Source organism: Cuculus canorus, chromosome 1 (genome assembly GCF_017976375.1).
Source record: "Cuculus canorus isolate bCucCan1 chromosome 1, bCucCan1.pri, whole genome shotgun sequence".
Lineage (NCBI taxonomy): Eukaryota > Metazoa > Chordata > Aves > Cuculiformes > Cuculidae > Cuculus > Cuculus canorus.
Genome location: NC_071401.1, coordinates 186,262,198 through 186,289,575, shown reverse-complemented (window position 1 = coordinate 186,289,575; position 27,378 = coordinate 186,262,198). Strand labels below are relative to the sequence as shown.

Genomic DNA, 27,378 nt, shown 5'->3' with positions numbered 1-27,378 from the left:
GATGCATATCTGGACACATGATGAATACTGTGATTGAGTGTCATCAACATACAGAGAAATGACCAAGTGTATGTGTCTAAATAACTGTAGTTTAGGATTACACTTGTAATATAAGTGTAATTATAAGCATTCATATATATGCATCTACTGGGAAAATACATTGTCAGAGACAGCCTCTTCATGGTAAAATCGATGGAAAGAGGCTCATTATAAAACTACATATGCTAATAGTTTTCTACAACATCAGCTCTAGCAGAAGTGGTTTGTAGCTGCTCTGAACATTGAATGGGGTGTCTCAAATCTCTAATGACATTACTGAGTCTTCATGTGTTCTATCTTTCCAGGATGATTTAATGTTGGTTTATTCTGAAAATGAATGAAATGAGGTCTCTAATGCTGGCATGGGTGACCTATTACTTTTTTATCATAGATGGAAAGATGAAGACGTAGCAGAAGGAAGTTGATCATTAGCTGTGCACAGATGTCTTAATAGTCATGTGTAGCCAAAACGAGTGGGATTGTGAGATTCAGCGGAAGATGTGTAGGTGTTTACAGTACTGCTCTAAGTAGTGTGTGTATGACAGTTGAATTAATGTTGCAGGCTCCCTTTATAGTTGTTGGAGAGGAATGGGCAGTTTCAGGGTACGTTTAATCTCCTCCTACAGTTAGTAGCAGAAAAGATCATTTTTAGTCTTGTTTAGTACACTGTAAGATGTTACTAAGCCTCATCAAACTCTTTTAAATCTTGAATGTCTACCCTGAGTTACTTTAGTATTATTGTACTGCAGGCTGACATGTTTTTCTTAAGTGAAAGCTGACTTAGATGATGCTCTGGCTGATGGCAATATATAAATGTGACTAATAGCTAAAATATAGTGACCTCAGCTCTCATCGAGCAACTGTTTAATATTTAGGCCCTGAGGATTCATTTCACCACTGTGAGGTTTTTATACTCACAAAGAACTCTTTCTTACTGTACAGAAGAGGGAATAAAAATCTTGAAAAGTCAGGGCCATTAATGTTTAATGAAGGATGCTTAAAATTCAAAAAAAACTTGAAAACATGTTTCCACAGTCAAATTTTATTTCAAACACTTTTACTCCTTTGCAAGCTTTATGACTTGGTAAAATGCCAGCTGATATTGAGCAATTGCTAACCTGAAGCTTATTGACTTCAATTTGTTAGCTACATTTATTACTGTTTTTAATATGCTAGTGCCAGTATTCCTCAAAAAAATGATTGGTCAGTAATGAGTGAATGGAGAAGGGAAATAAAATGCTAGTTGATATGTTAAAGTATAGTATTGATAGGAATGAGTGGGTAGTTAAACTGACGATGGGATTGATTTCAGCCCTTTACACTGGATGTCTGTGCAGCACAGTTATTACTCTAACTCATAATCAGTAATGTTCAGAATTACTGGTGATTCCTTTCTCAGGTCGTTTTTCTGATCTTAGTTCATTTCACTGTCTGCTACTCTTCTTTCTGCTGAAAGGCTATATAAAGGAAGATGGCATTGAAATGATCAGCTGATACTTCACATTGACAAATGCAGCATGCAGATGGATTCGAAAGCTCAATAAAAAAGATTCCAGTGGACTTCTGTCCAAAAGTTGGACAGCATGTCATTGCAGAGAAGGCATAAGAGCTGCCTGCTGTGGTGAAGACACTTTACTGGAAGGGCAAACCTAGGTGACATAGTTTCCTCTACTGTCCTCGGTACACCTCTATGTATTTGGTTTTGGATCCCAGCAATGGACCTACCAAACAGATAGAGGGTAGTGTTTCCGTATAAATAGTCTTGGGGTCGGGAGTGCTGGGTGGCTTTTATTTTCAGGGTCCAGGGGACTGGCATTGGTTTACCACTTGGTTGAAATAAATGAAAAGTTACATTAGCCGCCTTTGGCACTTCTGAAATTGCCCACACCTTCTCGATCAGCACATAGAAGTCTGCTCTGTAGTAATGTTTGAAAGATATCTCGTACAGAGTTCATTCTCTCTTTGAAGTGCTACCACAGTTATATTTTGAGGACAGTTAGTTATGAAAGTAACTGCTCCACCTTCTCTAATCCTCTGGGAAGGGGAAATCATAGAAACAATTTTAGATCTGCTAGAAGATTTATAAAAAATGATCCAGAACTAAAACTATTATTTCAGAGCACCACACTGTAAATGTTTATTTCAAATGTTTAATGAATACCTCAAGCTTAAAAAAAATAATTAAAATAAGGCTTGTGTGAATTCCTCTTCATAATGATTTCAAAGAGCTCAAGTCTGACATCCAATAGAAGTTCAGAGTTTATCAGGAGCTCATAGGTTGATGCGAGGCAGCTGCCAAACCATAGGGTACGAGAGACTAGGAAAAATATATCAATGAACATTCAAACATGAATGGCTACCATTGTCAGTGAATGTGACAGCTGTTGTGTGACAGACGTTTCATATGTGGTTATATAATCCATTGGGTTTTTTCAATTTTCCACAAAAAGAAAAGGAAATATAAACACAGCTAAATAGCACTTAAATGCAATGTAAATGTTACACATATTGTATTTAATTTTGAAAATTTAGATTGAGAAATCTAGAATGAGAAATATAAAAAACCTTTACAGATCTCTTCCAAAATGTAAATTTATGTCTCTAGGGGCCAGTGGAATGTGAAGTATAAATACAGTCTGTATTTAGGGAGTTTTAGAGGCACATATTACTGAATTGATAGAGCATAACAGTTCCCTTGCTCAGGCAGCATTAGACTCTATCTTGTAAAATGTACTTGGGGATGTGTAAAATGGTTTATTAAACCTACAGTCCATAACAAGAGTTGTTACATTTTAATGTATATATTTTTCATTCATGGATTATTGAACCACTAAATCCTAACAGTTTGTCCTCATGCAAACAATTTCATTGAATGTTGTTCTGAATTTTCAGTAAATCTGTTACTGTAGCAATGTACCCCAAATCCTCACTTTTTAAAGAGATTTTTCAATGCACCCCTGTATGTAAAAGTACATTTATAAGCAGACAAGGAAGGAAGTTTCTGTTTACTTTTGCATAAAATGCTTTTACAGGAAGAAATATGGGAGTTATTTCTGAGTAGGAGATGTGCAGTTTTAAGGAGAATATTCTGGAATGTGAGGTGTTGTCTGTAACCATCAGCGATGTGCACAAAAAGAAATAAGGCAGACAACTGCATATTCCACTGCATGAACCACATTTCTCAAAACTTAGGGATGTCTTGCTGTTCAGTGTCTTTCTCACTACTTTTGCTTGGCATGTTGTTCTTTCATGCTAGTGGAAAATTGGCAGAAGTTACAAAACAGTGCTGATTTAAGCCTACTAGGTGTGCCAAATGATTTCTGAGTATTTGGTTTGGACTGTATTTACCTTTCATTTTCCTCCACTGATATTAGAAATAACTCTAGGGAAGAAGCTTAACTACAAAGAGCTGAAAAGTAGGAAAGTAACATCTTTTCTTTGCGTTTTCCAAGGCCCCAGATAAGTGATATTCATAGTACATAAAATATCTCTACTGATCTGAAACACCTCATTGACGAGTTATACCAACAGCTCTCCTACAAATGCGTATCTAGGATTTGTTATTCATCTCATGCCTGAAGAGAAAGAGGAACTGAGAAGGTTAATGGATATAACTCCGTCGTCTAGACCTCAAGATTTTCAATAACAAAGTTTCCATCTAAAAGATCCATCTTACTGGTGTTGATTTTATGAACATTATTGATGAAATAACTTTCAGCAAAGCATCACCACCTTAGTATTTGAGAAATGGTACACTGAAGAGCAAAATGAGTAAAATCACAGAGGTTATCTTTATTTTTAATTCCATCTGGAAAAAGGTGACTGAGAGCAAATTTAGAAGGGGAATGATATGTGCTCTAAATGTGCATAATTGTGTTATTACAGGGTAAAACCTCTTTTCTGTAAAAAGATAAAGATGTTTCAAACATTTTCTGAAAGAAGGGGAATTTATATAAGGCAAGTTTTGTAAGGACAATTTATCCTTTATTTTTACTTGATGGATGGTTCCTGTGTTAGGAATACTGATCTCCATCGCACATAACCTTTAGCTTAATTTTTGTGTGATCCTCCGTTTCCTTTTATTTTCCTTTTATTCTGTTCTCTCTAGTTGTTATTATAGCATTTCAGATTATTTATTCTGAGGTGTTTCCATGAGTAGAAATTCTTTTAAAGAAGAATATAGCCAAGATACACAAGAGTTTATTTTGTTTGCTTCTGACTGAGAAATAGTTCTCCATCACTTAGGCTGTGAACTGTTTCAGACTGCAGGAGTTTGCTGTCTTTGCAGGTGTAGTTAATGACCAGAGTCTTTGAAACCCTTATATTTACTTCAAATCCTTTTTTAGTTTGGACCTGAGTTGCGCCAAAACCTTCTACTATAGCATCTAGTATAACAGTGAGCATTTACAAAATCACCTGTTATCTGGGACTGCTAAATAGCGCTCTTAACAGAAGCAATTTAGGATCTTTGTTTGAATTGCTATCTTGAAGACTATATTATGTTTTGTAAGATGTGAATTAAGCACCTACTGTTAACATACATCGATATGGTAATGCAATATTTGGAATATCTTTCATTTCAAGCTAGTGACTATTTCACTAGTTTTACCATTCTAAATGAGAAAATTGTTCCCCTTTTAAGTTAGCATAAATGTTAGTTAAGTTTTCTAGCACCAAAATACTTGTCAGAACAATAGAATATTGCTTCCAGACAGCTTCCTCTGGACATTGCCAAATCATACATTTAAAGCAAGAGTTCAGAGGAAACACCTTTTTTTTTTTTTCTCCCTGTGATAGTAGTAATTTATTTAAAAAAATAGACTTCTGTTATTTAGTGGGTGTTTCTTTTGTTTTTGATTCTGCAAAGAATATTATGGGTGTTTCTACAAAGATTATATCCTTGTAACCTTTCTCCTTTTTATGTATACTATATAGAGACAGGATTTTTGGGAGGTGGGGGTGTCGGTGTTAACTATATAGTTTCCATATTCTTAAATCATGCACAATACCGTATTAAAACTAGAAAATGAAAAACCTATGACAGAGAAAGTTTGAAAGTAGGAATAAAATGGGAAATCACACATGCATATACATGAATAAACATAACAATGAAGTGGAAATAATACACATTTTACCTGTCAAATTTAAGTGTACCCTTTTTAAGAATCACAGTCATCAAAACTGACTTTTTCATCTTCTCTAGTCATAGTAAGAATTCCTCCTTTTTTTTCCCTTTTTTTTCCTTCACCTGTTCCCATCAGAACCAGAATAAAAAAAGAAGTTGCTACACTTAGATGTCAAGAATCATGACATCTGAAGTATAGCAGAATCCATTACATGATAAGACTTGACTGACATTTTACAAAATCTGAGATGTTTTCTGATCAGTCGATTTAATTAAAAGAAGATATTCAGTTCTGCACAACGCTTGTACATAATCTATTTTAAACTTTTCAAACACACAAGTACATAGTGTAAAATGGTATTTGATTGGCTTGAATGACTTGTCATTCTGTTTGCAGATACCTCAAATCAGCTATGCATCTACAGCTCCAGAACTGAGCGATAATACCAGGTATGACTTCTTTTCTCGAGTGGTACCTCCGGACTCCTACCAAGCACAGGCCATGGTTGACATTGTGACGGCCCTTGGGTGGAACTATGTCTCGACACTGGCTTCTGAAGGCAATTATGGAGAGAGTGGCGTGGAGGCTTTCACCCAGATCTCCAGAGAAATTGGTGAGTTTATTTTTATCGGGTTTTGTATTTATAGTTAGCGGGTTACAAAGCATCACTAAGCTCTGCCTAGGTCTATGCAGTGTGATCAGAAAGCTTGCACACATGCTACTTGGACTCAAGTGGAGGAGTTTATGGACAATTTTGCTGTTTGTGTGTCTGTCAATGTGTCAGATCTGGAACAAAATTGGGAAGAACTCCTGGGGGTGACAAAAAATATAAGTCTCTTGTCCATTTTGGAAGGGGTGAGCTCCTTGACCTCTTAGGGCAAAAAGCAACCACCACCTGAAATGCAGACAGATTTGAAGAAATGCAATTGATTTAGCTTAGGAAAATCATAATCAAAGGAAACCTCTTTTTCCATGTTTCAGCACTGATAAATCTCAGGTTTTAAGTTTTGATGAATTTGAAAAACAACAACAACAAAATCTTTAAAGCACAAAGACGCATGTGTGTTTCCTTCAGGATAAAATGTGCTCTATAAATACAGGCATTAAAGTATATTTAAGTCTCTCTCATTGTTTTCCCACAATTTTATAGTTATGCCTGGCCTTAAAAAATGGCTGTTTCTCAGAAGCAGTAGGTTTTGGACACCAAGGAATAAGATGGTGAGTAGCAGGTAGTTTAAAAAAGAGGACAGAATTGGTCTTTCGCCAAGTACAGTGTTCAATGACACAAAATAATATCCTCTCAAAAAATTTTTTTAAAAATTGCGAACAGCCTTCCTGTCCTTCCTCAGGATTAATCTGCCAGATTTGATTTTCAGGGCATGTACGTATGAAGCCTGGTTGTTCCAAGTCAGCTTGGGTGAGAAAATACGATAATATCTTCCATTTTCAATAACTGCATGTAAATACAGAAACCACCTCAATCATTCAGGAAGGTGCATGTGTGTCTTAAGGTACTTAAGACTGAACTATACTTACGCTTGAACCATAAAGCTTACTGATTACCTACAAAAATTTGACGGTAAGACAAAAATGCAGCGATTCATGCCATTAGGGAACCAGTGTGTATAATATGCTCGATTGGTTAACTAATAGATATTCTGTTTCTAGCTTCTATTCAGTGCTGTCATATCCTGGGTGTCTTCATGGGACTGCCAAGGCTGATTACAGTGCAATGGGTTTGATCTGGGTAATGGTTTTAAAGTAAAAGAGGAGAGGTTTAGACTAGATATTAGAAAGAAATTCTTTATGCTAAGGGTGGTGAGGCACTGGAACAGGTTGTCCAGAGAGGTGGTAGATGCCCCATCCCTTGAAACATTCAAGGCCAGGTTGGGTGGGGCTCTGAGCAACCTGATCTCGTTGAAAATGTCCCTGCTTATTGCAAGGAGGTTAGACTAGATGACCTTCATGGTCCTTTCCAACCCAAACCATTCTATGATCTAGAGTTAGCAAAGGCATGGAAAATTTTTCCAAAGTTAATGTCTAAAAAAGGCTGTTTATATAGTTCTGCTGAGTTCTGAAAGGAAACAAATGAAATAAAGTGCTCAGGACTTTTTTACGATTTCTGATTTCCAGAAATCTGCAAATTCTTCAGATAGGTACCTGAACAATGACTGTTATTTAATTATAATTACAATGACTTCAGTATGTGTCAGCTGGATCTTAATTGATCCCAAACTAAAAAAATACCATTGTTTTTGATAAATAATTGTTGATATTAGGTTTAAAATAAACATTATTAATAGGATTGTGAAATATTAAAATTATCAATAGGTGTTCTAAAAACTATAAGATTGGTGTAATACCAAGAAGCATAGAAAGTGGTTATTTGTGGGTTTTTTCTTTTCTTTTTTTCCCCGCGTATGACTTATATTCTGTACTAGAGCACTTGATCTTGATTTCAAAAACCTCTGTGCTCATAGTAACTTTCCAACTTTTATGGGTACCAGAGATGCTAATGCTTCTGAAGAAGGAAAGCGGAGGAGAGGCAGGAACAACAAGTAATTTTTAATTCCTAGAAAAATGTCGAAGTAAATAATCAAGTGAATACAGGGGCATAATCAATAGCCAGTGTAGAATTGTTAAGAACAAGTAGTATAAAAGCTATCGAATAATTTTCTTTGACAGGATAACAGCCTGGTAGCTGGAAAAGAAGCACTTAATGTCACAACTCTCGATTGTAGTGGTGTTATCTCAATTGTAGCATATAGTATTCTCCTGAGCAAATTTGGTCTAGGTGGAAATACCATAGGGTGGATGCAGACCTATTTGGAAAACTTTCCTGAGAGAGTAATTGGCAATGTTTTCTGTTTAAAAGGAAGAACGTATTGTGTGGTATTTGGCAGGTGTTTATGGCCAGTATTTTCATGTTTAGTCCAGATGGGCTTGGAATGAAGGATATGCCTGTAAAATATGGAGGTGTCTTCAAGATGGAAAGCGCTAGGAGCATATTAAGACATATGGACATAAGAGTCCAAAACTGAAGTTATATTCTGAAAAAATGCTATGCTATTTAGGAGAGAAACGCTAGGCATAGTGCTTCAGCAAGTGTGCAATGAGGCACACAGGAAGAGTGGTCAGAAAATACTATTTAAAAAATGATCTGAACAGCATAGTAAATTATAACCTGTCTATATTCCTCATGTTTTACTCAGACGTGCAGATGGGTATGCTGTCTGTAAAATAATTTGTGTAATCCTGCAATTTGCCTGGCAGCTGTGAAACCTCATTTTGACTCAGTACAAGTTTTGACTCTCTCTTCACAAAAGGTGAGGGACCACAAGCAAGAGCAAAGACATCACAAATCTTGAAAAGGTGGTCTGTGAGAGGTGCCTGAGCAAGGTGGTTAGTTAGCCTGAGGAAGAGTTAACTCAGAAGGGGATGTAATGAAAAATAATGTTTTTAGATAGGCAAATGGCTTTTACAGAAATGTGGAAGACCCATTATTAATCCAAATACAGTGTATATGAACAGAAGTAATGGAATTAATCTCTAGCGTGATTCCGTTTATATTTGGAGAAAGACCTTTTTAATGGTTAAGACATTAAAGCACTAGACCAGCTTGCTTGGGGACATTTTGGAGTCTCCATTGCTGAGGATATGGGAGAACACATTAGACAAACACCTGCTCAGGGATTATATAAGTGTACTTAGTTCTTCCTTGGGGCTGGGAGGTGGATTGAATGATTTCTTAATGTCCCTTCCAGCCTGATTCTATTATGCACTGCCCTCAGCTTTTTCACCTGAACCATAGGGCTGGAAATGCTTTTAAAATGGAAAGTTTGAATAGCATCTAATTATGAAGTCTGAGACTATAGAATCTAGGCAGGTTTACAAAAATAATCACATTCTATGAGACTGCATACAAACCAGCAAAACTCACCAGCTCTATGTTAATAAACTGTGTGTTAAGAGAGTCTAATGAGGAGATTGCTTCCATTGCGCTGCTGGCATACAAACACACAGCTCAACTCCTTTCCCACTACTTTATATCCTGTTTAAGATAAATAACCAACAACTGGAAGCAAAATGAATGTGAAGATGAGCATAACAGAAAGCAATAAATTTGAGGAAAGGATGCGAAAGGAAGTAATATATTAATTTCTGAAACAAGGTTCGGTGTCTGAGAGGACACATGAGGTAACAGTTTTGAAAATTTAAATAGGAAAGGATTTTTTTTTTTTAAAGTTTTCTCCAGTCAGTTAAGAATTATGAAGGAGTAAGACTTTAAATATTTTTAAAATAGAGAATAATTTCAGGTACTCATAATTTCAGGTATTTGATTATTGTGAGCTTGACTACTTGCCTCTGATTTCCAGTTTGAATGGCCCTCTGTCCAACTTCTATTTCTTGAACAGTAACAGAAGCAGAAAGGAACAGACTCCCAAGTGAAATGTGGAATACTAAAAAGGTCAAAGTGGTGCCACCCTGACATGTCACATAATATATTACATATCAAAATCCACTCTCATTTTAATGACAAAGATCCTGTCTGAGATAAAGCATAGCTTGAAATTAAATATTTTACATGACAATGATTGTAAGGAGAATAGTGAATGATACTTATTCCAATGCATTTTTCCATGCATTAATGCTTGAAGACAATGATTAAATTTATCATATTTCTACTCCCATTACAAGTTAATCAATGATATCACTGTAATCATTTTGGCGTCATGATCAAATAATTTTGGTACATTGACCAAAGGAATGAATTAATAGAAAAAGATAATGCCAAAGAATTTAAGCATTAAACTGAGAAATTTGACTCACCGAAAAAAACTAAAAACAAGAAAAGAAGGAAGCACGTTTTTAATAAGTCGTTATTAAACTGTTATGCTGGATGTTGCTCTCGTATTTATTTTGCTGTTAATGATGTTTGACAAAATAGATTTTGGAAAGTCTCTAATCAGACTTAATGGTTCATTCCCCTTGCTTCGTACCAAATGAATTTACCATCAGAGAGAAAAACATGGGGTCCTTTTAACGTTTTTGCAGAATACAACATCAGTTAGTTCAGAAAAATCTCTTTGAGGTGAAAATACTTGCTAAGTTAGTGCAATGTTTGTACTGGAAAAGATAACAAATCCACAAATAATATATGAAATGCCATGTGACAGATTTTATCCCCACTAGTGGTAAGTGAAAAATTGACACAAACACTGATGGGTACTGACAGTGAAATGCTTACGAAACTGTCACAACAGGAGGTAGAAATGGTAAAGTCAGGGAACTGTAGCTGATCATTAAGAATAGGTGAGGTACTTCTGCATTGGTTGCTCTTTTTTGCTTGTAATTCAGTTTGGCATGTTTTGCCAGAGGAATAAAAGAAGATGGCAAAGATGATTTAGGACCAGCTCATTGACTGACTCAAAATGGCATAGCTTTGTACCAGGTTTACCCCAGAAGAGAATGGTGTACTTAATGTGTACTCAACGTGTACTCTTAAATGCTAAGAACAGGGTTTTGTGGTTTTACCTACTACCTTTATCCTGGTATATTGCAGTTAATAGCATTTTCTGAGAAAGGACTGCAGTTATTTTATGATCCTTCATAATATTTTACCATCACCGTCACTTTGATAACTATAGACCTAATTGTAACAAATGCATATACCGAATGAATGCTACAGTAGCTTTGCTTAAATGTCTCAGACTTCAGCATTGCTGGCTACATTTTGTTTAGATGGAAAATGGCCTGTGACATGTATTTGACAGAGTTCTTAGGTCTTCTTTGTCTCTTTTCAATCTTTTTGTGTGCCTACAGTTGTGCATTGCATCACTGCTTTTCTCCAAATTGTTGGATTACTTCTTCCCTTTAATATCTTTCAGATGTATAAAGGTTTCAATGGATAAAGTGAAAGTTTAATGGGAAGTGGTGAGGGTCAAAAATAAAATTTAGGAGTGTATAAACTTTCCTCTTCACTTAGATTATTCACTGATAATTTAGAAATAAATAGGATGTATTGCTGTTAATATTAATTCACATTTCCTGCAGTAACCTTTGTATACCTTTGATATAAAGCTAAAACTTTTCATATCTTGTTAAGTAAGCTGATGAATAGACTTTCTTCATTTTGGCCCTACCCTCCACTATTTAATAGAAGATTGAAATACCTTGCAACATGAAGACTTAAGAAATACAGTACATGAAATGTAATCTTTTCCCCAGAGATACTTCTGCTTTAAAGACTGATTTCAAGCTTAACAAATGCATTTTCACAACTTATAGTATTCTAACATACCCTCACAAAAGGGAAACAATTTAATTCAATTTGAGTTTTACTTTTATATTTATGCAGCTGAACTCAGTTGATAACACTATATTTCAATCTGTAAGCTGTAATTAATAATAACACTATATAATTTGCTATAGGAGCTTCAAAGTAATGTTTAAAAAAATACAAAATGAGGTGGTAGATATATTAATATTGCAAAGGCTTGAAAATTATTCCCACAGTTTTTAATATATATGCCAACGTGTATGTGATAAAGAACAGTGTAATTTTTAGAGTGGTGAAGGACCATTTAAGTTTCTCTCAGTGGTGCTAATCAATATGATACTCTTCAGTTTTAATTATATGGGTTTTTTTTCTCTATAGTTTTAGGGAGATAAGCATATAGTGGTGCTTTCCTGGTATGCTCTTTGACCCTCCATTGATTGCCGAGAAGGGAATTTCTTTATCTTTATTGCCTTTTGTGGAATTTCTTCTTCAGTGAATTAGTTTAGGTACTTTTTAATGCTCTTGTAGAAAGCTCACTAGCTGCAGTGGAGAGGTGGGGAAGAAACCCAAAAGCTTCTGTAGAACTGGATTTTGTACCTACCCTAAACAGTATGTACTGTACAGTGGACTGTATTGACAAAAGTTACACATAGACAACCTTACTTCCGTGACCAGCGTGGCATAGATTTGCTGATAAGGTTGGAAGAATTGTATTCTGTTCAGATTTCTTATTCTTGTGGCCAATTCAAGCAATAATATATCTCATAGAGATGCTTTTAAGGAATTATGACAAAAAATGCCAGAAACACTTACAAAGAAACCTAAGTAATTTACAGGCAATATATTTTTTGTTATGGACTGTCTAAACAATGTTGTCACGTATTTGAAACCACCATTATACTTTAATACTTCTGGTGTGAACTAAGTAGTTATGTGAGTTGGCGAAGGGAGTCCCAAGGAGACTTTAGTCTGGAACTGGGGCTGGATACCATCCCTGTGCTACAAGGGATATGCTTGTATGGTAAACATTTCCTTTTGTTCTCCTGCTTGTAGAAGTTATTTTTATTCCACAGGAGACAGTCTGTGATTTGGTTCTGGAAAGAAGTCCTGGGAAAGAAATAAGGATTTCTGTATGTGCTGGAAACTTCCCTCAATCTCATGGGGTTTAGGAAAGTGTTAAATGCACAGGAAGGTTGTTGTTGAGGACATCAGAAGGCTCAGAGTAGGAAGACCTCCCGCTTGCTGTTTTTGCCCACTGCTATTTATTGTCTCATACCAGCTGGGGTGTGAACTATGGTCAAGACTGAGTTCATTAGCTATTTTTATATGGTACAGTTACCAAATAGCTGTGATATTGAATCTCTTCTGAGTCTGAAGCTGATTTCATTTTGCTTTTAGCAGTCAGCCCTTGGAGAGCTGAGACAAATAAGCTCTTCAGTGCAAGGACTAGTGATGCTTAATGTGCTGGATTTAGAACATACGGAAGACTCAGCAAAATAAGTGTTAGATCTCATTATAATACAGAAGACCTGTGCACCTTTCTGTGTATACTCTCATATTTAATTATTTCTATAAATACTACAGAAATCATTACACTATATGACTTTCTTTTTTTTTTTCCTTTTTACTTCATGTGAATACCAGATATTTGCATTGGTTGTGAGCATAAAGTTGAAGAGTATTAAAAATGTCCAGAAAAAAAAGTTTTATTTCAGCAATGCTTTTAGTGCAGTGGCTTGTTTGTAGAAACTTTTAACTTAGTCATGATATTTAGTTCAAGATTTTTAAATGTAAAAAAGCAAATGAAATTATGAATGCATTGATGCTATATTAGATTAAAAGCATACGTTTGTTGAAATATAGTTCAGTGTTGATAATGAATATGCATTTTCCTGAAGTGGATTTTCAGATGCAGAGGTCTTTGCAGTAGTGGTTGAGTATTACAAGTTTCAGTGTCAAAAAACTGAAGTGAGTAGTTTAAAGAAAATAATTTTAAATAAGATGTAATGTGTACTTCATAATATCAGATTTGAATTACCATTTAAAAAACACTAAGGAATACAAACATAGTTATTTGGGTCTTCATATAATCATAGAATCACTTGGTTGGAAAAGACCTTTGAGATCATTGAGCCTGGCTGTAACCTTTCTGCTACTAAATCATTCTAAGCACTTCATCTACATATCTTTCGAATGCCTAGGGATGCTGGCTCAACCACCTCCCTGGGCAGCCTGTTCCAGTGCCCAATAACCCTTTCAGTGAAGAACTTTTTTTCTAAATCTAACCTGAACCTCCCCTGGTGCAGCTTGAGGCTGTCGTCTATCGTCCTGTTGCCTGTCACTTAGGAGAAGAAACCAACATCCACCCCGCTACAACCTCCTTTCAGGTAGTTGTACATAGTGATAAAGTCTTCCCTTAGCCTCCTTTTCTTCAGGCTAAAGAACCTCAGCCTATTCAGGTCCCTCTGTAGCGCCTCCCTACCCTCAAGCACATAGACAGTTCCTCCCACCTTAGTGTCATCTGTGAACTTACTAAGGGTACAATCAATCATCTCATCCAGATCATCTGTAAAGACATTGAACAGAACTGGACCCAATGGGGAACGCCATTTGTGACCAGCCTCCACCTGGATTTATCTCCATTTACTACTGCTCTTTGGGCACAACCAGCTAGCTAGTTTTTTACCCAGGAGGGGGTATGGCTCTCCAGGCCAGTGGTAGCCAGTTTCTCAAGCAGAATACCATGAGAAAGCTTTACTAAAATGCAGATGTGCTACATTGACAACATTTCCCTCATCCATTGAACGGACCACCTTGTCATAGAAGGAGGTCAGGATAGGTTGGTAGGACCCACCTTTCATAGACCCACGTTGATTGGGCCTGATCACCAGGTGTGTGCTGTGTGATAACACTCAAGATGACCTGCTCCATGATCTCCCTGGCACTGAGATCAGACCGACAGGCCTGTCGTTTCCTGGATCCTCCCTCCAACCCTTTCTGTTAATGGTTGTAACATTTGCCAGCCTCCAGTCAAGTGGAACTTCCCCAGTCATCCAGGACTGCTGGTTGATGACAGAAAGGGATTTGGAGAGCACCTCTGCCATCTCCCTTAATAACCTTGGGTTGATTCCATCCAGCCCCATATACCTGTGAATGTCTAATTGGCCGAGCAAGTCTTTAACCACTTCCTCCTGGATCACGTGAGCTTTGTTCTGTTCTTCCTTCCTGTCTTCTGACTCAGGAGGGCTGAGCACCCAGGGAACATCCTACCTTGCAAAGAAAGCATTAAGTTCCATAGCCTATCCTCATCCTGTGTCACTGTTGCTCCCCCTGCATCCAGTAAAGGATGAAGATTCTCCTTGGCCCTCCTTTTGTTGTTGATATATTTGTAGAAAGGCTTTTTTTTATCTTTCACGGAATTGGCCAATTTAAATTTTAGTTGGGCTTAAGCCCTTCTGGTTTTCTCTCTGCATTGATTTAAATCAGTTAACAGAAATCTTTCTGAAAGGAAGTTTACTGCAAAATATTGGGCCCAATTTAGAATTCACTGCTTGACCTGTAGTCTGTACTGTGCTTGAGAACTCTGTGATTATAAGGGTGTTTTCTGGGCATATACACTGTTAGGACATCTCTGAAAGAAAAGATAGGAATATATATATAGAGTTTACTATACTGTCAAACTGTTGTGATGTCAGAAAGGAAATTTCTCAAGTGCTTCTGTTCTGTCTATTAATGCTTATTACTGTAAACTCTGTAGCTTCTTTTAGTTTCTGCAACTTTTGCTAGGAAGCAGTCCCAGAGGAAATACCTTACACATAATCAAAAAACTCCTGTGAAAGTAAACTCAGGAAAGATCTGATCTGAATCAAAATATAGCCATTGTAGTTGGTTTTGACAATAGTTCACACAGTCTCTTTAACAGGAAGTGTTTTTTAACAGAGTTAATCCCAGTGGATATTCTTGTTGTAAGTGAAAGTATTTGCGAACATACTAGAAGGGAAAGCATCAAGGACACACAATATTATTTGCAGTCTGAATAAAGCTTCCCATGTTTGGTTTTTGTATTATATGATTTTACTGTGTTGCAAGACAGAGGAGAACTATGAGAAACATTTAACACCTTGTTTTCCGTGGAGGCTATGCTTAACTTGTTTAAGAAGAAAATTAAACCTGTCAATAACAAGTCCCAGAAACTTCACAGATTCTTCAGTGAGTGAGATTTTTTTTCCTCCTTTATCAAGAACTGACTATGAGCTCCTTCGTCCTATATTTTTTTGTATAAACTTCTGTAATTGTCACTTCTGCAGTAAGCTTGTTTTTCACACAAGATTCAGCATGACACCTTTTGTGTTGCAGTGGTGCCAATGATTGTTTTGAGTCCAGCGTTAATCAGTGATGGAATATGCATGCCCTTAATCAGAGTTTGAGTCTATGTCACCAACATAACATTTAATGGTTTTGCATTCCCATTATGCACAGAATTTAGTAAGGAAAACCTGTATTTAAAGATGTAATCTGAGCAAGGATGACAGCAAGGAGTGTGGTGACATGGACTTGGGCTGTATTTATGTGTTCTTTTTTGTTAATACATCAAAAGGTTTGCAGTATTGGAACTGAAATCTTGGTTGTGCCTTGCTGGTTTAGAGTCAATAGTCTCATTCACGTAAAGAACTTACACCTGGTAAGGAGAAGTTCCTGGCTCTTGAGTTTGCTCAGAAATATGTCCTTCTGTCTTTAAATTGTTCCTGCTAGTTTTGAATATTTAGTATTTTTGCAATTTTGCTTTCTGCTCAGAGAACTGTACTTCTTAAAAATCATTTGTGAGAAATTCCTCATGACTGTGTATTAGCAATAAATTCTTACTATCAGCTCTTTCATGATCTGTGGCTGCAGTTCAAACAATGAAGCACTGGAACTCTCAAACTGAGTCAGACACTGCCAGTCAATATCTTGTCTCCAGTGGTGGCCTCAATTACACGGAAGAGAAAGATACCAAAATCTTACTTAACAGTCACTGGCAGAATTACCCATCTAAACAGTCTTTTGTAACCTCAGGTATTTAGTGGTTGATGCTTAGATTTCCCAAAGCATGAAAATTTATAAACATTACGATTTCTTCTTGTTATCATTTTAACCTCATTCATTGAATGTCCTCTTGTTTTCATGCTATGAATGATAAGAAGAATCCAGCCAACCTCCTTCATAGCATGCCTTCTTGCTTATTTTAGCTCTGTGTTAAAAGATACAAAGTAATTGCAGTTTAATAGCTTCTGTTGTCAGTTTCTGGATCCCTTATTTCATTTATATCTCTGTTAAGCTATGCAGCCATCACTGAACACTCCCAAGTAAAGCCTTGCTATTGATTTATGTAGTGTCATTGTAATCTCATTTGTATTCTCAGCCTCATTCTTTATACATCCTGACAAATTCTAAGCCTTTTTTGTTGGCTGCTGGGTATCACACAAATTATTTCCAAAACCTATCTGTTCTGACACTCAAGGTTTATTAACAAATGGCTACAGCTGATTTAAAACTCAATGATGTGTGTGAACAATTCCAAATATCCCTGTCAGTGTGTGCTCCTTTGGATTTGTCAATAGTCAGTATTTTTCTATGATATGCTTGCTTATCTAGCTTTGTGAATGCTCTGTCTTCTCTCTCTGCATTTGTTTATTTCACATAATTTTCTGCTTTCTTCAAATCTTCCAGTCTTTCTGCTCAATACTCTGCTGATCCCTTTTTTTTGAAGAACATTGTGTTACACAAAGCAAGCCCTAGTAAGCAGTTCTAGAGTGCGCATTTGTTAGCCTTTTCTATTGCTGATTTTTTACTGTTTCTGTTTGTCGGTTTTGATACTTATGGGTCTCTTACCTCTTCCCACCCTCAAATTTCTGCCTATTGATGCCAAGTTCCTAAATTCTTTATTCGAAAAACTCTATTATGAACTTTAATATTCCACATGCAGAGCTGATATATCTGTTTTGGTAGCAACTATTCTTACTTTCTATATATGTACATAATGAAGAGATTTTTGAACTTACCTTATAAATGTATCATGTATAAATATATGCCCCTCATGAATGCATTTGTTCTTCAAGGTGCTTTAAAGTCATACATTTCCCTACTATGTAGTATCATACTATCTGTTACTGAGCTGATAGTGCTGGTAATCTGAAGGTGAAGGTTAGTAACTCTCAACACATCCCAGGTTGAATTCTAGTTATCAGCCAATGGCATGTGAAAACACTGACGCGGTCACATAGAAAGCCCATATAATAGGGAACTAAAGTCCTACAAGTATGAGATTAGCCCTAAATGAAACTCTGAATTTCTCTTTCTTTAAAACTTTGACAACTGATAATTTCATTAAAAATTGAGATAGAGGGAAATTGCATTACATTTCTTCTGCATTACAGTTTGATTGAAGCAGAAGCAGTTTTGTTCGTATTTCAGTATAATAATATTTTTTAAAAACTGTAAAATGAAACAGAAAATTAGTGTTTCATCCAATGGCTTTGCAATTATGTCTTCTAATATTAAAATGAGAAAATGAACTGAAACTGAAACTGAACAACTGAAACTTTGTTTTCAAGATTTTAATAAATTTTGGCTAAATGGTAATATCAATCGAAAAAAAAGCAATCATAAAGATTAATGCTACCCAATGATCAGCTTTACTTTCTTCCTTAGGCCAAATTCTGTTAATAAATACAATCATAGAATCACTTGGTTGGAAAAGACCTTTGAGGTCATTGAGTCTAACCGTACCTGTCCATTACTAAACCATATCCCTGAGAACTTAATCTACCCATCTTATAAGTACCTCCAAGGATGATGACTCAACCACCTCCCTGGGCAGCCTGTTCCAGTGCTTGATAACCCTTTTGGTGAGTAAATTTTTCCTGATACCTGATCTGAACCTTTCCTGGTGCAACTTGAGGCCATTTCCTATTGCCTATCACTTGGGAGAAGAGACCAGTGCCCACTTTGCTACAATCTCCTTTCAAGTAGTTGTAGACAGTGATAAGGTCTCCCTTCAGCCTCCTTTTCTTCAGGTAAAGAACCCCAGTTCCCTCAGCCATCTCTCGTGAGGCTTGTGCATGTACATGAGGTATCATCTACTTTCCTGGGCAGTTTTACCGAGATCTAGGAAGCTGTTAAAGCAGACAATGTTTTTCTTTTGCTCTGAAGAGAAAACAAATATTTATCAATCTGTATGTTTACATAATGTGATATGTGACTTCCTGCACATTATGTTATGTACTTTGCTGTGACATATATGACTATATCCTCAATAGTAAGATATATACATAGTCATAGAATCATAGAATCGTTTGATTTGGAAGGGACCTTAAAGATCATCTAGTTCCAACCCCCATGCCACGGGCAGGGAAACATCCCACTAGATCAGGCTGCCCAAGGCCCCATCTAACCTGGCCTTGAATACCTCCAGGGATGGGGCAGCCACAACTTCCCTGGACCTATGCCAGTACCTCACCCCCTCATTGTGAAGAAATTCTAACTTATGTCTAGTCTAAATCTGCCCCTCTCCAGTTTATACCCATTGCCCCATGTCCTATCACTACAAGTTCTTGTAACAGTCCCTCCCCAGCTTTCTTGTAGCCCCTTCAGGTACTGGAAGGTCACTATAAGATCTCCTCTGAGCCTTCTTTTCTCTAGGCTGAACAGGCCCAACTCTCTCAGCCTGTCCTCGTATGGGAGGTGCTCTAACCCTCTGATCATCTTTGTAGCCCTCCTTTGCACCCATTCCAACAGCTCCATATCCTTCTTTTGTTGAGGATTCCAGAACTGGACACTATACTCCAGATGCTGGCCACGCTTCTTTTGATGCAGCCCAGGATACGGTTGGCCTTCTGGGCTGCAAGCACACATCGCTGGCTCATGTTGATCTTCTCATCAGCCAGCACCCCAAGTCTTTCTCTGCAGGGCTGCTCTCCATCACATCATTGCCCATCCTGTATTGAAGCCAGGGATTATCCCGACCCAGGTGTAGGACCTTGCACTTGACCTTGTTGAACCTCATGAGGTCTGATGAGTCTCCTCAGTCTGTTATAGCTTCATGGTAGATATTTTAAGACTGAAAAAACTTACTAGGACTTACCAAACTTAGAATTATACTTGATTTTCTGGGATATTTTTGGAGGGTGTCTAAGAAGTAAAAAAGGATCATCTAAATGAAAAAACAAATAATGGCCTTCTAGAGATATGTCGAGTTATCATTATTCTTTGATATTATGGTAAATTCTAGTGTGTTCCTGGCCATATCACTTGTTGTTTTATTTCTTTATGACTTTTCCTACTTGCTCTACTCTCTGCCCCTCAGCTCCTGTGTTAGAGAAGTATCCAGAGTCCACTTGAGAAACAACAGTTTGCAGTTGTCACTGACTGCTATATATAATATACTGTGCTAATACCAGACACTTGAGCTTTGCTCATCTGCTTGATGTAGAAGAGATGAATGAGTCGACTGTTACACTGCTGACAAAATTCTTGCAAGATTGCAAGCTAAGAATGTCTGCTTGGAAATGTCAGAGCAACATTCTTGTCTTCGTTTTATTTATTTTCTTTCTTGTGTTGAGGGGCAGGAGCCCATATTGTGCACTGAGTCACAGTAAGCACAGGTTTGCTATTAAACTTGCAGTGGGGTAACTCAGCAGTAACAGCTCTCTCTTGGATGCTTGCATGAGTCTGAATAAGTTCAGATGGGAGTAACCCTTTTAGTCAGCTACAACTCATTCCTTCAATTCTGTTACTTAATGAACTGCCTACAGAGATCAAAAGAATTCTGTACAAAGAATAGTATATTTCAAAGAGTTACGCATTCCAGAAGAAACAGGCATATGTGTATGCTTTGCTAATATTTGGAAAGTCTCCTACATTGAGTGTTTTTTTCTGTTAGAAATGCATGATTTTTATGTAAATTGCAAGCTGTGATACCACCACTATAATTGGGATGGCAGAAATACACACACTGTGAAACCTTACAGATCATAAAAAATATTTTTTGAATTTTTACTAGAAAACAAACAGTTTCTTAGGTCAAAACTCCATCCACTCAAGGACTTTCTATGATGGAAATAGTTTTACTTTCCTATTTTTTTTTAGCATTTCTTCAATGTAGAATGATTAATGGCTTTTATTGCTTTTTAGAAGCTACTAAATAGAACTAATTGTTTTAAATGCTGAAATTCTAATGAAATTGCAAGTCTCTTTCTTTAACATCATTAATTGAAGCAGGATTTTTTGCCGAGACAAATAGTCAGGAGAATGACTTACAAAACAATACCTTTGAATAGAAAGGTATCATGCAGATAAATCCCTGTGTGCTGCTATGGGTGTATGCGACCAGAAAACTTCCCACCATGTACATACAGAGCATACTATACAACACTGTACAGAAATGCAGAATACTCTTCATATGCATTCATAAGTCAGCTTCTCCTTGGGTCACTTGCCAAAATGCTGTTACTGGTCATAGGAGGAAGAACAAAGTTTCAAGCCCCTTGCAAACAAAAGAACAGACAGTTGTAGATTTCCAAGTTGAGAACTGAGTCCATTGAAGTTCATGTACCTATGGAATTTGCAAATGTTTTATGGCGGAGAGGACAAGAAAACAAAACTATTGCACTACCTCAGTCATTCCTCCAAATATTTATGCTGGTAATGTTTAATTGCTGTTAGACAATCAATGTCATTAGTAGAATGTCATTAATCCCATGGATGTAAATGCTCTCCAAATTACAGAACCATCACACCTGGTTTCAGGAATACCAAGTCAAGGTCTGCTTTCTTTAAAAAATAGGAACAAATTTTCTGAACTAAATTTGTAATGATGCTTATTTTTGTAGGCATTCCTACTTCTCTTTACTTCTTTTCCTTTATTTTGGCTGTGGAGGGGTGTCTTTGTATTTATCGTTCTGCATGGCCTTCTCACTTTAAAACAGCGTGCACATCCCAGAATGTCTAAGAGAGTCTCTAACTTTTAAGAGAATTGCATCTTATTAAACTTCATCGGGGCTGCCTGGGATGCAGAGAAACCCCTAGTGGCAGCTTTTCTAGAAAGGCTCCAGATGGATGAGAGAGAATGTATCATGCAGTCCCAGGAGACAACTAACCTACATTTTATTAAAGTTTAAATTGAAGCTTGGTATAAGCACAAAAAAAATCGGCGTTCATAGTAGAATCAGGGGCCATATAATTCAACAGAGCCTGCCCGAGTCTTCAGTGCCATCCCTGTTTCGTATAATAACTTTTTAGAATTTCCCACAGATGATGAGAATAAAGCAAAAATCCACAAACCATAGACCCTATTTACCACCATATTTAGGTGCTAGCCAGAAGAGGGCAGTACTTTTATGTATGCTCTAGCAGGTATATTGTAATATATTTTGCTAGCATATTGGATTTTCTGTAAGATGCATTACGACATTTGCTAAGGCCAGTAAATTGAGTGATATGATTAGAAGTATTTTACCCAACATGTTAATGCACTTAATGAAGTGCGGATAATCGCACTGCTCAATTTATAAGAATTGTCAAACCTCATAATTACTTCCATTATATCGCAGTTTTTTATGGATTAAATCCTTTCAGAGCTTATTCAGGAGGCAGAAATATTACTTAATTTCAATTAAATTATTTTACTTGGTTAATATTTTTATTTTTTTTCCCCAGAATAATTTGTTTTGCAAACTATGATGTCCCTTTTACAGGAGGTAGATGATGAAGTCAACCCAAAGAGATTCCTTCTGTTGCTAAAACATACGCAAAATAAGTGTTTCTTTTTTAAAATTTTTCCTCCAGTTAAGTACAAAGAATTTGGAATAAAAATAAAAAAGTAATCTACAGAATGGTACTAGCTAGAGCCTCAGCACAGGATGGGGGTGGAAGGATTTCAAGTGATGGTGAGCATTCAGTTTGGATGTGGAATGATTTCCCAATTAGACAGCAATGACAATGGCCAGTTTTCAAAAGTAACATCCATGAAATCATAAGGTTCATTAAGTCAGGACAGTTTACCTGGTGTTGTCTTTGCTTTCTTTGTCTTTCTGTGATAAATAATTACAAAGGAGACAGTTTCCTGAAAGAAGGACATTTGGATCTGTTCAGGAAATGTGTTAGTGATGGAAAAGCATTGGTTCCCATATGTGCACTTGCCACAGGCATTGCAAGCTTGTGACAAGCCCCTCTGGGCTACCTGCACCTGAGGTGCCTCTCAGGAGGAGTAGTGAAAGGCATTCAAGGACTTCTGTGATGGATAGAGAGCTGCCTTCTGTTTCCTTCTAAATAACTCTTTTTTGACCATTTGTTATTTCAGTTGTTATACAGGCATAGAAAAACTTGTGCAAAAGAGATTATATACAGGCTTAGAAGGTAAAGTACATTGTGTCCAAGTTTTTTTTCATAGTCCAAATACTGACAGTCTACACAGAAGAAAACAGGGAAAAAGAAAAATGAAAGAGGGTGAAGAAAGAACACAGAGAAAAGGGAAAAATGCTAAGTGGATTTCTTTTGTTATCTGTTATCAGCCTTTTTTTTCACATTATGTTCAGCTTGATAAATCACTTAACAAAATGTAGCTATGTCTTCTTAGGGATTGATACTCTAGGCAGTTTAGTGTTTTGTTGAACAAGGAGGTAAGCCCCTGAGTTCTGCCCAATTCAATTTGATTTGTTCATGGGAAGGAAAACATAACGAGTTTCAAGAATGGACCTTGGTTAGTTTATAAAAGGGACTGTTCAGTGTGTTTCTTTGAGACAGTGTGGGATGCAGCTCAGGAACCTAGAGGATCCCTTCATATGCTGTGTTGTTCCTAGGCTTTGCTCTCAATCAGGGGACACAGCGGTTGTGCAGACTCCATGTTTGGAAGTTGAGCTTGGCTTCCATATGCTATATCAAATAATGATTTTTTTTTGCTAAAGTCACGAATTTCCCATTTCTCTCAGGTTATGTTCTGACTGATGACTCCATTATTTTATTCCATCTTAAATGGACTTATCCAAATGAAATTGCAGGTCTTCAGTAAACGTTCCTTTTGATGATGCATAAAATCCTTATGCTCTAGCTCACTGTTTTAACTAACAGAAATTAAATACTTCCACAAATATTGTTTTTTCACTCTAGTTATGAGATACTATTTTCAAATGTAAGTAAGAATGCAGATATTCTAGCTTGAAAAATGTATTCTATACTAAGTCACTCTCTCAAATTAAAAAAAGTTTCCTATTGAAAGAGTTGTTTTGTGGACTGTAGGGCAGATCAGATTTCATACTGGTGACTGACTTTGTGGACTTTTGGTCAATTAACTAAAAATACCCTAACACAGACAATAAATAGGTTTATGTACTATGAAATATTCACCTATGTAAGTGAGCTCAAATCTTAGTTATCAGTGCAAAACAGCCTTTGCTGCCTCCAGGCTTCCTAACAGGAGATATTCCAATGCTACGAGACCTTCACAATTCACTGATGCCCTGTGCAGTTGAGAGCACAGTGAGAGAGTTTACACAGCATCGTTGCTTTTTCTTACCCATCGTTATTAATTCTCCACTTCTGCAAGCACTGAATTTCGCACTGTTCTAATGCATTCCTTTCCATGCATGTGAATAAATAGGTTTTAGACAGTGAAAGAATAAAAATTAGACCAACGCTACTAAGAGCCAGCATGATGAGATACCAATATTAGCCGCAACCTTTTCCTGATTAATTTGCTCCATGAACTTTTTGTTCTTACAGAAATTATTGTTCACTGCTCACCAAATGGGAAAGAAAGCAATCATTCCATTGCGGAGGCAGTGAGAGGGGATGGAGGGCAAGAACCTATAATTTGTGCATTAAAGCAATCCTAATACCACTGAATCATTCACTGAAATCCTGTAGGATAATGGACATAACAAAAATGCTAAAATGCTATACAGTCCGCTATATTTTGCGTTTAATGTAAGTTCATTATAAAAATGAATATCAAGTCTAACCACTTGATTTTTGATAGCTAGCATCTAACAAGGGGAACAGAGTTATCAAAGTAAAAGAACTTTTTAAATACTTGAACTTTTTATACCTGAGTATTCATCCAACTGTGTCAGACTTATGAAGAGAGAACAAGTAAAGGTATCTTGTGACTTGCATTATTTTCATAGCTTACTCTACTTGCCAGAGTTTTTTGCTGCAGTGTTGGTTACTTTTGATTTAGTTTTATATGAAACATCCTCAGCTATGTTCTTCCAGAACCATCATTCCTGTTTTTAAAGGGTTTTTGATTCATTGTGTTGAATTGGTGAGCTTAAGGTGGGGAGTGGAATGGTGCTTCTAGAAATGAAGACAGAGACCGCAGTCCCAAAGCTGATGGCAAAGTACTAGGTGAAATCAAAGTATTAAAGATACTATATGCTAACACAAGAACTTTGTGGTGGAAAAAATAAATCTTTAATTTTTCATTTATTTGTTTATGACAGTCATTCAGAGCTAGAAAGAGTGAAAAAGGAAAATGAGAGATGCAGTTTGTTGATGATAAAGAGGAATTAGGAATCAAGAATAGAGAATGAATTCTTTCATCCTGTCAGAGACCCAGATGGCCTTCCAGCTGTTGTTTTTTTCCCAGCTGACTTAACTCTTCGACATCCAAAATGCATTATTTTGAAAGTTCCTGCTGGAGGCTTCTGGCTGTAAGCATGCTACGTCCTCAACTCTACTGAAGTCCTCAGAGAAGCCTGAAACACTGGCTATGATCAGGAGGCTGATTCACTTCATTGGATGCCATGGTCATCATGGTCATCTCATTCTTGCACTAGACTGTGGAGTCTCTCTGGTACTACTGGATGCTATTTTTGGAGATGTGTGAATGCCCTTCTCAGCCTGGCTGCAGCCAAAACCTGTCTGGCTGGGAGGGTGCTGTTACTTGTAGGGCTTTTGCGTGTGTCTGAGCCACATGCACACTCAGAGAAAGTGCAAAAAAACCCATTTATTTAGGTAAACTAGTTCAATTTGTGACTATACATTTGGTATCTCTAAGGTTGACTTTAGCAAGCATGCATGCTAAGATCTACATTCTCAGAGACACACACAGAGAAGTAAAAATTTGTAAGTTCACAATCTTATTTAGCAAAAATAAAATACAAGAGCAAAAATGTAGAAACTTCTTTCTCATAGCATTCCTTAATTCCTTAATGCCAACTATTTTTAAGTTGATGTTAAAAAAGGATTCTACCATGGACAAAGAATCATGTCTGTCATCGGTCCTTTATTAGTTTAGTAGCTCTTATTTTCATCAAATAGGGGGTTTATTACCAGGAATTACTGTAACAGAGGAGTCCCCTAGAGTCTGGAATATCATCCAATTACAATTTAAAGAAATTTACAGCAAAACCAACTAACTGAAGATTGCAGTCTTTGAGAATATCAGGAAAAGAGGAGAAGTGTGAGAGGGTATGTGGGTTTGAGAAAGAATGCTTTGCTTTCTCCTGTGAGTAAAGCGAAGGGGAGCATACCTCTCCTTAATTTTTTCAGTGAGTTGAATCAAGGCCTTTGTCATCAGATTTGGACCTGCTTGCTTTTCTTTCTTTTCTCTTTTTTCTTCTTTTTCTCTCACACTTTTGCTCTTTTGCTATGAGCAGGCTCCATATTTCTATTAAAAATTGACATTGATTCTAATGAGCCCCAAAAAGTATCTGTGTGTTCTGCTGCAGGAGGGAATTGTAATAGGAGAACAAGATCATCCTCTGCATTTCTCTGTTGACTGCCTAAACTTTCTAGAGAGTCAATATTAAGTGGATGGAGAAGTCCTCACTTGGGCCCAAATATTTGAAATTTCAGTAAGGTTGTGCCTAACTTAATCGTCTCATTAGCATGATTTAATTTCATCCCATGTGCATTCTGCTCCACCAGAAGAATTCTTATAGTAAAGGAATTGGAGAGTTTTGATCAATCTATTATTTAATATTATGAAAAGCAGACATCATTTCATTTAAGGGAAGGGATAGCAACTGTCTGAGTTTTTCTTGGAAGAGAAGTCAGTGAAATTTAATTATCATTAAAGTAATTAGCTAGAAGTCACAGAAGAACAGAAGAACAGCTGGATAGGGTTGTAGTAGTTTGAGGTAAATTAGGGTTGGTTTTGTGACTGAGTTGCTGTATGTGACTTCATTTCTCTGAAAACATGTTTTTGGGCCAGCATTCTTCTCTGAAATGATAACACAGGGCATTGGCATGCAAAAAGGCCAATGCTTATACTTAACCAAGGCCATCCTCAAGCTGGCAGAAAAGGAGCTGTACCTGTGAGGGAGGCCAATAGAGCAGGTGACCCTAAACTAATCAACAGAATATTCCATCCCATATATGTCACATTCAGTATAAATCTGAGAGATAATGAGGGTCTCTTTGTTGTCCATGATGACAACTTCCAGTGTGGACCTTGTCTGTCTGTTTGCTCCTGGTACCAGATCTGTGTGTTCTTGAATCCAGTCCCGAGTTCAGCTCCCTCCCAGCCATGGACCCATTCCCTTGTGTCTGCTCTCCAGCATTTATGGTTTTAGTTTGCAACCCATAAGTCTTTTCCCCCTCATTTCCTTCTCCCCTTTCCCTGCAGGGTGTATGTGGGGAAAGGGATTTTGGAGGATCAACTGCATGGCTTTAGCTGCTGAATTTGGCTGAGTGGGACTAAACCATGACAAGGATCCATTCAAAGGTCCAGATAGCTCAGGTCTCTGTCTCTGTCAAAGGCATTTTGCCAAAAAAAACCCAACCCTAAGACACAAGGTGTATGTGCGAAGTGATTCACCAGGATTTCCTAGACCATAGACTGTAGCCAGACCATTTTATTTAGTAGTTATTTGGTAAGTGGTTGCCCAGGGAAGTTGTGGATGCCCCATCCCTGGAGGTGTTCAAGGCCAGGCTGGATGGGGCCTTGGGCAGCCT

General features: G+C 37.1%; 1 protein-coding gene across 7 annotated transcripts in view; it reads left to right on the top strand.

The window, feature by feature from the left end:
* Positions 1-27,378, top strand: part of GRM8 (glutamate metabotropic receptor 8) — a 357,622-nt gene that overhangs the window by 74,501 nt on the left and 255,743 nt on the right. For all 7 annotated transcript variants that reach the window (XM_054053780.1, XM_054053763.1, XM_054053726.1 and 4 more), the window contains exon 3: positions 5,562-5,778. In XM_054053780.1, the coding sequence (XP_053909755.1) occupies positions 5,562-5,778 (217 nt within the window). The remainder of the gene's footprint in view (positions 1-5,561; positions 5,779-27,378) is intronic.